Source organism: Euprymna scolopes, chromosome 22, assembly GCF_053919585.1.
Source record: "Euprymna scolopes isolate OS-2025 chromosome 22, ASM5391958v1, whole genome shotgun sequence".
In the NCBI taxonomy this organism is placed as follows: Eukaryota; Metazoa; Mollusca; class Cephalopoda; order Sepiida; family Sepiolidae; genus Euprymna; species Euprymna scolopes.
Window position 1 is genome coordinate 47,492,338 of NC_136503.1, and position 14,249 is coordinate 47,506,586.

The 14,249-nt window shown below is 27.9% G+C and overlaps 1 protein-coding gene across 17 annotated transcripts in view; it reads left to right on the forward strand.

The window, feature by feature from the left end:
- The window catches only part of LOC145243413 (6-phosphofructo-2-kinase/fructose-2,6-bisphosphatase-like), a 262,913-nt gene extending 250,133 nt beyond the window's left edge, over positions 1 to 12,780 (forward strand). For 10 of the 17 annotated variants that reach the window (XR_013862869.1, XR_013862868.1, XR_013862863.1 and 7 more), the window contains 2 exons: positions 8,798 to 8,925; positions 12,211 to 12,780. Coding sequence is in view for 10 of the 17 variants with exons in the window: in XM_080106276.1 (XP_079962402.1) it covers positions 8,798 to 8,925; positions 12,211 to 12,270 (188 nt within the window). In the remaining 7 variants the exon portion in view is untranslated. Of the gene's footprint in view, positions 1 to 8,797; positions 8,926 to 10,563; positions 10,755 to 12,210 lie in introns of those variants that run through there. The other 7 variants (XR_013862864.1, XR_013862867.1, XM_080106274.1 and 4 more) reach the window with 4 other exon arrangements.
- The last annotated feature ends 1,469 nt before the right edge of the window (positions 12,781 to 14,249 follow it).

Sequence of the window (14,249 nt, forward strand, 5' to 3'; positions counted from 1 at the left end):
TGCCAAATAGGCATGTTTAGTCAAGATTGTGAGCAATAATACATTTTCTTTTATCAGCAATTTTATAAGTACACATTTTATGTTTGCACATGTAGGTTTAGTAGTTACGACTAATTTAAAATTTAGTAACATATTAGCTTAGAATTTAAGCTTGAATATAAACTTTTCTAAATCTATCATGTTGTAGTTTTGTTTATGCAAAACTAGTTTTGAGTATCTGGAAAAATCTCAAACTTAAATGAATAAAAATTAGAATTAAATGATTACATTTTGCTTAAGACAAAAAAAAAATGGGAAACTTGGAAAATAGTGACAATATTTATGATCTAACTCTAAGGGTTCTTTCTGTAAATAGGTATCCTCTGAAATTTAGAGTAATCAATTTAGAAGGCCTGATATATATTTTTCTGTTTGAAGCCAATTTCATTCAAATAGTTGTCTTTCTGCTCATGTTTCTATTTTGTGAGACAAGGTGCTTTACTCATTTTCTTCTAGTGGTTTCTTTTTTAAACCTACCATTCTAAGGTATTGGATTCTTAACTTTTTATTCTGAAAGATTTCATAACATTCCAAGATACAAGTATTTAAGAAAGTATATGTTGGTGCTTATCTTTAAAAAAAAAAAATTCTCTAATATGGTGACTGGTGTCTATTTTTTTTTTTTTTTTTTATATATAAAAGTGACAATGGAAAGTAGAAAATTTTTAAAGTAGAATCTATGAACTTTTTTTTTTTTAACAATTTTATTCATTTTTACAAATATTTTTGTCCTCAAAGGTTTTTCAGTCAATTTATCACTCATGTTTTCTTAAAGAATTCTAAATAACAAAGAGCTTTATAACACTTTTGAAACTTCAAATACCCTTTTTAAAGAAAATTTTCGATAAGTTTAATGTCTAGAACTTCTAAAATCTTAAGATTTTATTACATTTTTCTAGCTTTGTTTAATCAAATAATTTTAAAGGATTATTTATGTTCACTATTTTCAAAATCTAAAAACATTTGTGCTTTGTATACATTTAACTAAAGTATTAAAGCATTTCTAAACTTTTTTCCACTGAATCAACATTTTTTATTTTTTTTAATAAACTTTATCAATTAAGACTTTTCTTAAGCATGATATTGAAGATCTTTAATATGCATGATTCATATTCAGTGATATGCATTTTTTTTTTTTTTGCATGCCAATTGGATAAATGCATCTGCTGCTTTGTGCTGTTTTTTGTTTTGTTTTTGTTTTATCAAAATGCACTAATTTATAGCAATGCCTTTTCTATATGCCTCCATTTTTTAACAGGTTTTATCTCAACTGGATCTTAAAATTTAATCATCTTTATGAAAAATATCTATACTTTGATAATTTATCTTATTTTTTAAAACAATTTCCAAATAGAATAAACAAGAATTATAGTTCTTTAAAGCTGTTGCAAGACGATGTTTTGTTGTTCATGCAAGGTTATTTAAGATTTTTTTTATAGGTGTCCAACAGAAAATGTCGAAGTAACAAATTCCACCAGAAACAAATTTAAAATAAAAAAATAATTTTATCGCCAAATACTCTGATACAAAACAAAAAAACTATGTATATATTATTCATAGCAAACATAATGAGGGAATAACAGATGTACACAAATCTAAGACAATAGCAGAATCTTTAGAAAATGACCTTCAGGCTGAAGTGGAATGGGGCCGTAAATAGATTGTAACATTGAATGCTAGTAAGACTAAGCTGCTTTCCTTTAACAATTACAAGAAACCTTCCCAACCACTGTTATCTATAACAAATAACACCCTACATGAGAATTTGTTAAACACCTCTGCTTGACATTCACAGAACAAATACATTGATTGCAGATGTTGCTGCAAAAAAGGTGGTTTTACATCTAGAAGATTACTTATACCTGAGTATCCTGTACCTCTACAAAGCCACTATTTGCCTGTGCATGGAGTATTGTTGCTACATCTAGGATGGTGCATCTACCGCTAGTTTCTCCCTCTTGGATAGGGTCCAAAAGTCTCCAATCTAATAGGGTCCCACTTTGGTAACAAAACTCCAATGCCTGTCCCATCGCCACAACATTGCATCCCTTTTTTTTTTTTTTTTTTTTTTTTTTACAAGTATTTTAATGGAATGTGCTCTGAACTCCTTGCACTTGTGACCTCTCGACATACATATCCCCCAACAAATCTGCTTAGCAACAAAATCACACCCTTTTACTGTTGAGCAAACAGCTAGACTTTGGAATTCCCTTTGTGCTTCCCTGCCTGTACTGATATGCAAAAGTTTAAATGTAATGTAAACCAATATCTTAATTTTTTAAGTATTCTACTAAAATGTACATTTCTTTTATTTGCCATAAAATTTCATTTTGTTATTCAATCGGACATATTTAGTTAGTTTTTTTGTCTTTTTTACAAGAGACAACTTCTCTTTCTGCCCATATATTGTCATGCATGAAGTATATACACAATAAGAGTATAGATAAAAGGTTAATTGCAATGGCACAAAGCAGCTACAATTTTTTGTTACTTGATTTCCTTCATTTTGTTATCACTTTAATATTGCAAAATGCATGGAGTGCTCCCCCCCCCTCTACTCACATATGCACATTTTCTTATGTTTTTTTGGTTTTTGTAATAGTTTGTTGCTGGAACAACCATCCATCTAGAATTATGAAAGGAAAAAAATGAATCTTAAGAATTAGCCTAATCTTGGTTCATTTTAATAACTGCCTTAATTCTGCACGTAATTTTTCCTCTTCTCTTTTTGCAAAGACCTGTAGCATTTGATGTGTTTTCTTTGAAATCTTTTAAAGAAAATTTTAGATTTGATAGCTTTTTTTTTCTGCATTATATTGATAGCTCTATTTTTGTTGTTTATTGCATGCAATGATATTTAGCAATCTATTTTTAGATATGACTTATAGCGTCCAAAATATATTAGCCAATTATTAAATTAAAATATTGCAACAAATAACAAAATATTTTACAAAAATAATTAGAGGTACTGAATTTTCCAATTATGCGCATCATTTTTATCCAAATGTTTCTGAATTTTATACATAAAAACAAGATTGCCAAGTGTTAGTAAAAGGCATAAAATCATTTTAAAACAAATTCAAATGTATAAAAAATATTTAGTAACATGTTCTTCCAATTGAAAAAGCAAAAACAAAGATATGGTTCTATAACAAAAACTCACTTGATTGCAAATTTCTAATAATTTTCGAAATAGTTTGAATACATGAACACTATTCTCTAACATCGACAAAACACTAACTCCAAACAATGGTATTAACATTAAATGAGTGGGATCACCATAAAAATACCACAATGCTTTCTACATCAAACTATATAATTTTATTCATTTTTTTTAAATGTCTGTTGGCTAATACTAAGAAATTCTTCCATAAAAATTGCCAGCTAAATATATTTATGAAATCAAGATTTAAAGATTGAAGCAATTTCTTTTTAAATCAAATATTATAAAAATTATCAGCCAAATATTTTTCAAATTGATAAAATGAATTTTTTTTGTGTTATTTTAAATTGTACTGCTTTAGTTGGTAGGATGAGTTTTCTTTTTAGCGCAATTCATTTTAAAATGTGGATAATCAGAATTTCTTACCTTGGCTACATCAGATTAATCACCTAATTGCTAATTGGGCAATCTCATTTTCTTAAGTGTGTGAAAGGTGATATTATACCAACATGAAACACCTTGCATATCAGAAAAGAAGTTGCTTTTACGAGGGTATAGGTAATAATTACTACCTGGTGACAAGTGTTAAACATTTTTTTATTCCAAATTTCTGTAAGATTCCTAAACATTCAAAATCAACAATTTTGAAAAGTAAAATTGATTTTATTTTTCATCAAATTATCTTAATATTTAGACAATTTTCAAACATTAAAAAAGTGGAAATAATCTTTAAAAAAGTTTGCACTAAGCAAAAACTTTAAAGATTTCATTTTAAAATTAAATAATTTGATTATGAGGGAGTCAGTTTGCTATACCAGTTTCCAATCTTATTGAAAAAAAAAAGTGATGTCTGATAATATTCTGAAGAATTAAAAAAAAAATTTAGAATATTCTCGACAGTTTATTATACTAGCTTCAAAAAAAATTTTTTTTTTTTACTAAAGTCAGTGTTAAAATTATTTATTTTGGTTAAGATGAAACATGTGAATATTAAATATGTATGTTTTATATTTTAAAATATCTGGAATTTTATTTTTTCCAGCCATCCAATTGTTTTTAATTATAGTTGATGCACCTATACTAAGAAAAGCAGGCCGGTTAATCTGTTTGTTTTTCAGTCCTATTTCAAGTCTTATTCCAAAAGAAATCTTCCCTGTAAAAGAAATATTTGCATTATGGCTTTACTTTTTGGCTTTTAACTTGTTTAAATTTATTTAACAATTAGTTGGCATATTTTTTGCAATGTTCTCTGTAACATAAGGTTAATTTTCAGCTAAAATATTTGTCCAAAGCCAGGTATAAATTTTGTAGATCAAACTATGCTTTATTTTTATTTTATTTTTTTCTGCATTTTTTTTTTCTTTTCTCAAAGTGTCTGCTTGAAAAGTTTCTTATGAATATGGTGCTACCAGATGACTGTCTAAAGATACTGGCATCCTGACCTAAAATGCATCAAACAGTGATATTTTCTTTCTCTTTGCAAAAATCATTTTCTGTAAATCAAAGTTTTTCTCTATGAAACGACCAAATATTTGAAGGTATAAAGAACTTGAAGCATAAACTTTTTTTCCAAAATTACTGAATTTGTCATCAAAGAACCTGCAAAGGGCTGATATATCATAAAACAAACCAAGCTAATATCTGTCACTTAATTTTCTCAAATCCCTATTTATGAAATTAGCACCAGAATGGTGAAATTACTTTTAACTTATAGCCATTTTGATTTTGGTAAATGCTTTCTAAAAGCTAATAAATTATGACTTTCTTTAGAGTTTAGTTTTCTCAATACTTAATCGATAAATTTTCTTCCATGAGTTTAGAAACATGAAATGAAAATTTCAGACGAGATAGAGCAATTGTATAAGGAATAGTGAATAAGAATAAAAATGGTAAAAATGATACATTCAGTTAATTTATACAATCATAACATTTTTATTTCACTTTTCCTGTCAATATTTTTTTAACAAATAGAATTAAGTTTCAGATGTTTTTCAAACTGACTGGCAGATTTGGGAATTAAATTTGTTAAACTTTTCATTGTCATGTTTATTTGGTAAACATTAAAAAGAATACACAACAAACATTTACAATAATAAAAAGTAAACAAATCTTCAAATTTAAAAAACATTTTTTCTAATGTTTGACTTTTTTATTTTTTAAACATCTCCCTTTTATTTTATTATTTTTTTTAGAAAAAAAAAGTAAATATAAAAAAAATTTGTTGTGCTTAAATATTATACAAATATCAACAGGAGCAATTGTGCTTTGTCATACATAAATAGTAAAAGCAGTAAACTCATTAAAGTGAAATCATTTGGTGACTCTCACATTCATATTTTATTTGTAATATAATGCAGTTGTATAAAATTATTCAGTAAATTTGATACTAATTGGTAAGCTTTTATTTTTAAATGGTTCAAAATAATCTAAGTGAAATCCTTCAGCATTTATAAAAATTAACTGTTAATTTCGTTTCTGAAGTTGAAAGAAACAAAACTAACCAGACATTTTAACTTTACAGTATTCATTAATTACAATTCAGATAGTGTTCATTACAAAATAAACTGAAATGTAATTTTGCGTAACAATCCTTTTAATCAAATTTAACTTTATAATCGTTTGCATTGTTTTCTGTATTTGTTTGAAATTAAACAAGCATTTATCACTCAAAGGAACTCTATTTTGGTGTAGGAATATGTATTAAAGTGGCAATTTCATGGCAAGTGCTCGACTGAGCTCCAATTTATGGTCCCCCCTCGCCAAACTTTCACAAGAAACACTAGTCTAGCAGAAATCACTATCAATAATTCCCCCCACTCTTTATCTGTGCCTAAACCTAAACGTAGATTTCATGAACAAAGCTTCTTTCTTAGAACTGCATACCTGTGGAATTGTCTTCCATTTTCCTGTTTTCCAGCTGGCTACAATATGGTCGTCTTCAAGTCTAACATAAACAAGTTTTTGATGAGCCGTTCTATATAAGTTAACAAATTTACCGAATTTCCATTACTAACAATTACTATATTGTCCAATTGTCTACTGTATGCTCTTTCACCTTTATCCTCGAGTTACCTCTTGGCCTTGATAAAAAACAAACTGAATTGGTGCTCTATTGCACAATCTCTTACTGTTTTTAATTTTTATTTAATATTTCTCAAATCTCATTTAACTTATAAATGTTGACAATCTTGTCTTATGATTTTAAGTAAACAAAATTTAAATATAGAAACTTACACAAGGTGTTCAGAATAAATTTGATTTTTCTTTTTCAATTTCAGTACACTTTATTTAATGACAATAAAGTGCAATAGATAGCGGTTTTGGTGTATTATTGGTAGGTTTAAGCACTGGATTGTGGACAATTGGAAGAAAGTGACCATATAATTTATGCTGGATTAAAAAAATCCACAAGTTAACTGCAGTTTATTGCTCTATGAATATCTTGAAGGCAGTAAGCTGGAGAATTGGCTAGCAGGACAGAACTTTTCATGATGCACAGAAATTTGTGCAGACTATAACCATCTGTTTTGTGCAAATTGGTTGGGGGGGGGTCTAATGAAGGTTATTTCATGCTACACCATTTAAGAAATGACTATTTAAATGTTTATTTTGCTGTCCACTGTTATAAAGTGGAGTGTGGCAGCAAGACTGCTTCATGTCACACTTGAGAAAACTGTCTGAGAATCTCCAGGACGTCATTAGTCCCAACATCTGGTTTCTCAGCTGACATGATTGTGATCCCATGGATTATGTGTGGGGTACAGTTGAGAAAGCCATCAATCATAAGGCCTGTAACACCGGGAAATGACAATTACAGGATCAAACTGATATTCAGGGGTCTTTCAAAGGACATAGTGGAGCTGCAAGCTTCATGTTCATATCCAACCTGAAGGCTGTGGTAAAGGCCTAGAGTGGATTATTTGAGCTGTATGTAGAAGATCCTCTAAGAGATTTAATTTCAATTTTAGAGAATACATCAACTATTGGTCAAGATATGACTTTTTCCTTTTCAAAAAGTCAAATTTATCCCAAACACCTTGTAATAAATTATTTGTTGGTTAAATATTGTGTTCATTTTTTTTTTTTTTTTTTTTTTTTTAACTAGAATAATACTTCGCTTAGATTTATTTAAAAGCAAATAGAATCCAAGTGTTGGTTTTTTGCTTTCTTTTAGAAATTTATCCATAAAATTATAAATATTTAATATATTAAAATTAGGGTAAATTAGGTGCAGAATATGGTTTACGCTATTTTTTAGATAAGATTTTCAAGTTTATGGTATCTTTTGTGTATTAAATTAAGAATGGGTTTCTAAATATTATTTCAGCATGTAAGTACTAAAATTAATTTTAAAGGATCAATGTTAATTAACCTTACCAATCACTCTGAACTGTGATTTTGTTGAGTATTAAAGTTCTATCGGTAAATAATATAAAATTCTTGATTAAAAGATAATCAGTAAAAATGAGTATAAAAATTACTTAGAATTGTCATGTGGGTAGTGACACAGGTTCGATTATGCACAATTATATATCATACATTCTGTTGGGATGCCTTAATTTGGCTTGTTTTTACTCGACATAAGTATTGGTTTAAAATTAAATTTCTAAAGACATAGTTAAGTGATGATTGAGTTTATCATTAGCCATTTGATTTTTGGTTTTAGACATTTCACTTTTAAACAAGACAGATGACTATTTTGAATAACTAAGTTAGGATTTTTCCTGATGTACGAATCCTCAGCAAACTGAGTAATTTACAAGTCAATAAAATAATAGTTTATTAATTTTATTTATCGCGGACTATTATCCTCATCTTTTCTTGTTTCACAACGTTTCTGCCAACTATTCCTCTGGCCTTCGTCAGGTGGTAACCGCAACGGATAGGAACTCTGAATCTCCTGACTGCATTTACTGCAATTACTGCCTTCTATAGTTGTTGTTGTCTTACCATATCAGGAGATTCAGAATTCCTATCTGTCGCGGTTACCACCTGACGAAGGCCAGAGGAATAGTTGGCCGAAACGTCATGAAACAAGAAAAGGTAAGGATAATAGTCCGCAATAAATAATACTCATCTCAATGAATTACAATTAAATAAAATAATAGTTCTATGACTTCATGTTTGAGCACTTGGAAGTTTTTCTCATATATATATATATATATATATATATATATGAGAAAAAATTTGAGTTGATAAACTAAAATAATTCAATTCTTATGGGTAAGACTGAGATATATATATATATATATATATATATATATTTTTTTTTTTGTAAAAAACACTATAGCTAAGAACTGCTTTAATAGTTAAATATAAGCTTAATAGGTTGTATCAGAACTTTTCTATATTAGTATTCATTTCAAATACTTCTGGAAATAAGTGGTCCAACATGTCTTTTGTATGTTGGAATATATTTATTTCCAGCATTCTATTTGAGATTCTAATATTTTGAATATATTAAATTGTATTTTTTTTTATATATAACTGCTCAGATTTTATGCAACTATATAAGCATTTTTACATCTTGATTTAATCTTTTTCTTTCTGCAATTTGTTCTATTTACAATTTTTTTTTTCCTCAACCTTTTTCAGGGGATCTAGCTTATCTGAAGGTTCCACTTCACACAGTCATCAAGCTGACACCAGTAGCTTATGGCTGTAGAGTCGAATTTGTCTCCCTCAATATTGACGCTGTGAACACACACCGTGATAAACCAGCTGTGAGTTTTTAATTTAATTTTTCTTCAAATTCAGAATATGGTTGTCATTTTTCTAAGCTTCCAGTTCATTTTGAATTAAATATTTTGAATTGGTGGTTGACTGAAATTAAAATTTAAAAAATAAATTAGTTTTAAGAATATTTTTATTACATTGTCTTTTAAATCGTATCTTCTTTTGATATACATGGCTATATATATATATATATATATATATATTAAACACCACCTCGCCATTTTGATTACTAAGTAAAATATAAATGAAATTTAAATGAAAAGGTTAAACATGAACATTCTTGCATCAACATACATGCAAAAATTTTGTTTGTAAAGTCATTATTTTTTTTTAGTTTTTTTTTTTTTAACATATTTGTTTTTTGTCACTTATGTGATGTTGGAACTGCTAGCATACTGCATAGAGAAGCAAACACTAATAACTGTGATTACACTATTTAAGATTTTTGTATTTTTTTGTATAATTTTTATCATGAACAAAATCGTTTTTATTTGATTTTAATTTTTGGATTGCTAACCAGTATAGTAATTAATGAAGCTGTCCAAAATACTGTAATATAAAGTGACCATATTAAATTTCTACCAGATTTCCTTTGATATTATGAGTCAAAGGGTGAGGACTTAGTATTAGGAGAGGGGGTAGTCACTCTTATTTCTGTGTGGAAATTAGTAATCAAATGGTTTTTGTTTAGAAAACTATATCAATAAATCAAATAGGGAAAAATTGCACTTTATTTTATAAGTCTGAGACCTTCCTAGAAAATGCTCAATTCAATTCTGAGTGCCAATAGTTAGACATCATTGGGATAAAATATTAAAATTGGAAAGTGTACAAAGGAAAGGGATTAAAGGTTCTCAATTATAAAATTTGTGGGCATCTTAACGAATGAGGACTGATTTAAGATTTTGTGAAACACTTATGGGATTTCTGATATGGAAAACGCTTAGCATTTCTTCTTACAGCAATAAACAAGTAAAGATTTTAAAACTTGAACCTACCACTCCATTAGTTGGAGGGGCCATAATTTCCTAATGAGATTAACAAATGTCTAATGTAAATCCTTTTAAATATAAACTAGATGAATTCATAAATAATAGTAATAAAAATAACTTAATTATTTTGCATTTTATCTGAAATATTTCTGAGAATTTGGTCTGTAAACTAATTCTGTGAATTTTTTTTTTTTTTTTTTTTTTTTTTTTGTAAACTTGACACAAGATCATTAAAAATAGTTTTCTGAAAACCTGTACACATTTTATCTGTACATCAGCACTACCTTTTCCTCCTGCTCCAATGTTTTATACCAAGAAAACTTCTCTCATCCGTTTCCATTATCTCGCACTTTTTGTACACAAACTGGTTATCATTTCTTAATCGACTTTGATAAAAAAAAAAAAAAAAATTTCATTTCCATATACATTTTTGGTCTGAAGACATAGAATTTGATTATTTATATTCTATAATTTTTTTTTTTTTCAAGTTGACATGAGATCATTTGAACAAAAGCAGCTGAATGATAAATTAAAATTTTTCTTCTGTCAACTTCTCCCTCATGGGACTGAAAAATAATTGTCTTGTCTATTCGTTTGGTTACTCTAATGTTTTAATTTACACTGATTTTTTAGTGCAGAGGTCAACATGATATCTCCAACTATGAAAAAGAAAAGTCGTTAAGATCCAAATTTGAGTGATCACGACTCTGTGGCGTCGGCTGAGCTGATGATGGCCCAGATGGAAAATCTGAAAAGGAGATTGACTCCCCAAGATAAAAGCACAAATAAGGAACGCTTTTTCATGAATTTATTTTTTATTTCTCCTTGGATAGAAGTTCTAAAAGAAAAAAACGTCATTTCCAGTCTGATTCATATCCGACATTTTATTTCGGAATCAATTTGTCACATTAGTCAGCAGAGAAATTGTTTGCTGAATTTGTCCAAGCATTTCCCAAAAATGTTTACTTGTATTTATGGATCTGAATATGTTGCTTTGCAGGCAACACACATTGTCTGCATAAAAAGATCACAAAACTAATACATATATAACAAATTTTTTTTTTTAAATGTTGCTAAGAAATGTTTAAAATATAAGTAAGCTTATGTTGGCAGATTGCATTGAATTTTTTTTTTTCTGAACAGTTTAACATAATGGTTCATCTAAGAGCAGCAATTGCGTATCAGAAAATCAATTCTGTGAATGGCTGAAAAAGGAAATTTACTGAAAACCTTCCAATTACATTAGGATTCCTAAACTGAAATAATTCACCATAAGCAACTTTCCTTTTCCAGGATCTTGCTGATGTAGTTAGATGGTCTGTCTGCTATTCTAGCTAATTTAATGTTTATTTTTTCTGTGCTCTCTTGCCTTTACATTCTTGACCACAATCCCCTATGAAAGCAACATTGTTCTTTTAATTTTCTAAAACCTTTTATGATCACGTCTGGAACTATCTTGTGTTGCTTTCCTATTTTAGATAAGCTTTTATTTTCCGTTTTTCTCATCAAATTAGAAAAGTAAATGAATGCTAGATTTTATTTTAAGATGATTTTACTAAGTACTTGTTATGATCCTTTTAGATTGAAAAACATTCCAATCTATCATTAGAAAAATGAAAACTAGAGTTTTTTACTTAGGAAAATCCTCTCAATAATTAAAAAAAAAAAAGACCTTTTTTTTTTTTTTAATCAGTTTAAGTGGATTATAAATTTTACAGAATAAGATAGACTTTAATATCTCTAGTGCTGAGAATGAGAAGCAGCTCCACTTGGTATTGAAAATGTTTATTAACCTGGAATTTCTTTTTTCAATATTTATATATAATATATATATATATATATATATATATATATATATATATATATATATATATTCTAAAATATTTTTTGTATTTTTTCTACCATTTTAATGCACTATAACAAATGATTGCATACTGAATCTTGCAACTATTATTTTGTTGAACTCCGTCTTTGATTAGCAAAAGAATTGAATCCAAGCCAGAATTGTTTTCTGATAAACATAAAATACACAAAACCAGAAATTATTTTTTTAATTGAGTACATGATGCTATGAATTTGTATAAAAAGTAAACTTTTCTTTAAGAATTTCATAATTAGAAAACCTTGTTTCTCTGATCATTCGTCTAACCTACCAGATAACTTAAACTGCTAGAATTTTGTATTCAATGTTTTTTACAAAATTAAAATCTTACATGATAGAAAAAAAATACTAAACCAAATAATGCCTTTTTATAAACTGAATTCCCTCTTCATTTTTAGGTGGTGCACAGAGGTCGAAGTCAAGATGATGCCTTATCCACCATTATGAATTTAAATTGAAGCCATTTCTAGGCCAACGCCACACAATCCTTGAGTTTTCACTCATTTAATTCATCCATTTTAATTTTTAGTTTATTTTAGCTTTCGTTTAATATTTTACCCAGGTATTTTTTTCCCCAATTTAACTTTTGAATCAATAAAATTAGAATTTTCATAAACACTTCCAGAATAAAATTGAAATTCTGTTAACATATTTTACAAAAATTTCCAGTTATGGAAGTATTTTGGAGGGTTTTTGTTTTTATAATCAGATTTTCGGAGAATTTGGGAAAAAAAATCTTTGTAAATTTAACATTCTCCCAATATTTCAGCAATAACAAAGATAAGGTATTTAAATCAGAAAAGTTTACTGGAAATAAACACTTGTACAGCCACTCCTCAATTTAAAATGAAAAAAAAAAAAATGAAAAAACACTTCACATGAAACAAAACTTAAAAATTTAATTCATTTAAAATTAGGTGAGTTTTGAAACTAAAAGCCAAAATAAATTGACTTCAAAAAAAAAAAAATTTCTTTCTGCTCCCAATTTTTCTAGGTGTGTTTTTATTTATATGTAAAATATGGGTGTATGAACAAAAATTAGATATGGGATTTTTGGTAATTTACTTTTTAAGTCTCTTAGTACACAATGTTTAAAAGTTTCCATACACTAGTATGTATGTATAGTTGTTGTTCCTAGATGTTCATCCAAGTAGTGTTTATAAGTGTGTTCGATAACAGGTGGAGCTGAATTATAGTATAAAACTTATTTATACAGACATAAATTGGTTATAGATGTGCATACATGTTTCAGCTGCGACTTTATTTCATGCGTATTTACTGTGATCTAAAGAAGTTGGAGTTGAAATAGTCACAGCTACAACATATATGCACATATTATGTTTGTATAAATAAAAATTACTATGGGATATATATTCCTCCAGTGTTTTTTATTATTTTTGTAATAAGATGTATTGGTCCTGGTAATGCAAAGACTGGGTTTCACTTTAAGCTGATTTTGTCTTAAAGAAAATTCTTAAATGTTTTCATACAAATATTTATTTGCTTAACAAGGACCTAACATTAATGTTATCAATAGGAAAAATTTAGTAAATCCTGGAATTATTAGCAATTAGAACTTTTAAACCTCTTTTAAACGATTAAATTAATAATTTAGGATTAAGTTCCTCTTTTCAATGCAAGTGACGTTATGTTTGTCAGAAATGAAACCTTTTATTCAAAGCCATTCAGTTATTGGATAGTTTAGCAATTAAGATTAACAAAACAACTTGACACATATACTGCTGTGCATCTCCAAAATCTTTTTTTTTTCTTTTTTTTTTTTTTTTTACCATGTGATTGTCGAGATTTCTTCAATTTTGTATTTTTTATGAATGCTAACAGCTTTCACATAACTTTTTCATCTAAACAAATTGATTTTATGCAAACACTAAACACTAATACACACAATGAAATTTTTCTACTGACATTTATTACGTTTATTTATCTATTTTTTTTACACTTTTTATCATAACGCATTCATTTGCTCCAATTTTTTAATCGTTTGTTTTTCTGTAAAAAAAAATTGAAATTAAACGCTTAAATAAGGCTTTTTAAAAAAAAATTTTTTTTTATTAAAGTTTGAAATAAAATGTCTAATATTCACTCACACATGCGCACATCAACTACACCTTGTGGGCCCACCATCTCCACAGTTATATATAAATCTGAGTTAATGTAGATGTACCCTTCCCCTCTAGCTTCTTTTCCTATATATTTTACTTATTACATGCTAAAATATTTTGTGTTTTGGTATTGAGTTGGGTTTGAAAACCATAATTGTCTTAATTTGACACAATTTGCAATTAACTCTGAGCGTGAGCCATGTCTTACTAAATTTCTATCGCTTTCATCACTACTCCCTGTATGTCTGATTTCCACTCCTTGTTTACTCTTTTTTTTAAAAAGTATCTCCCTCTCACTGTTTATTAAATAGTCA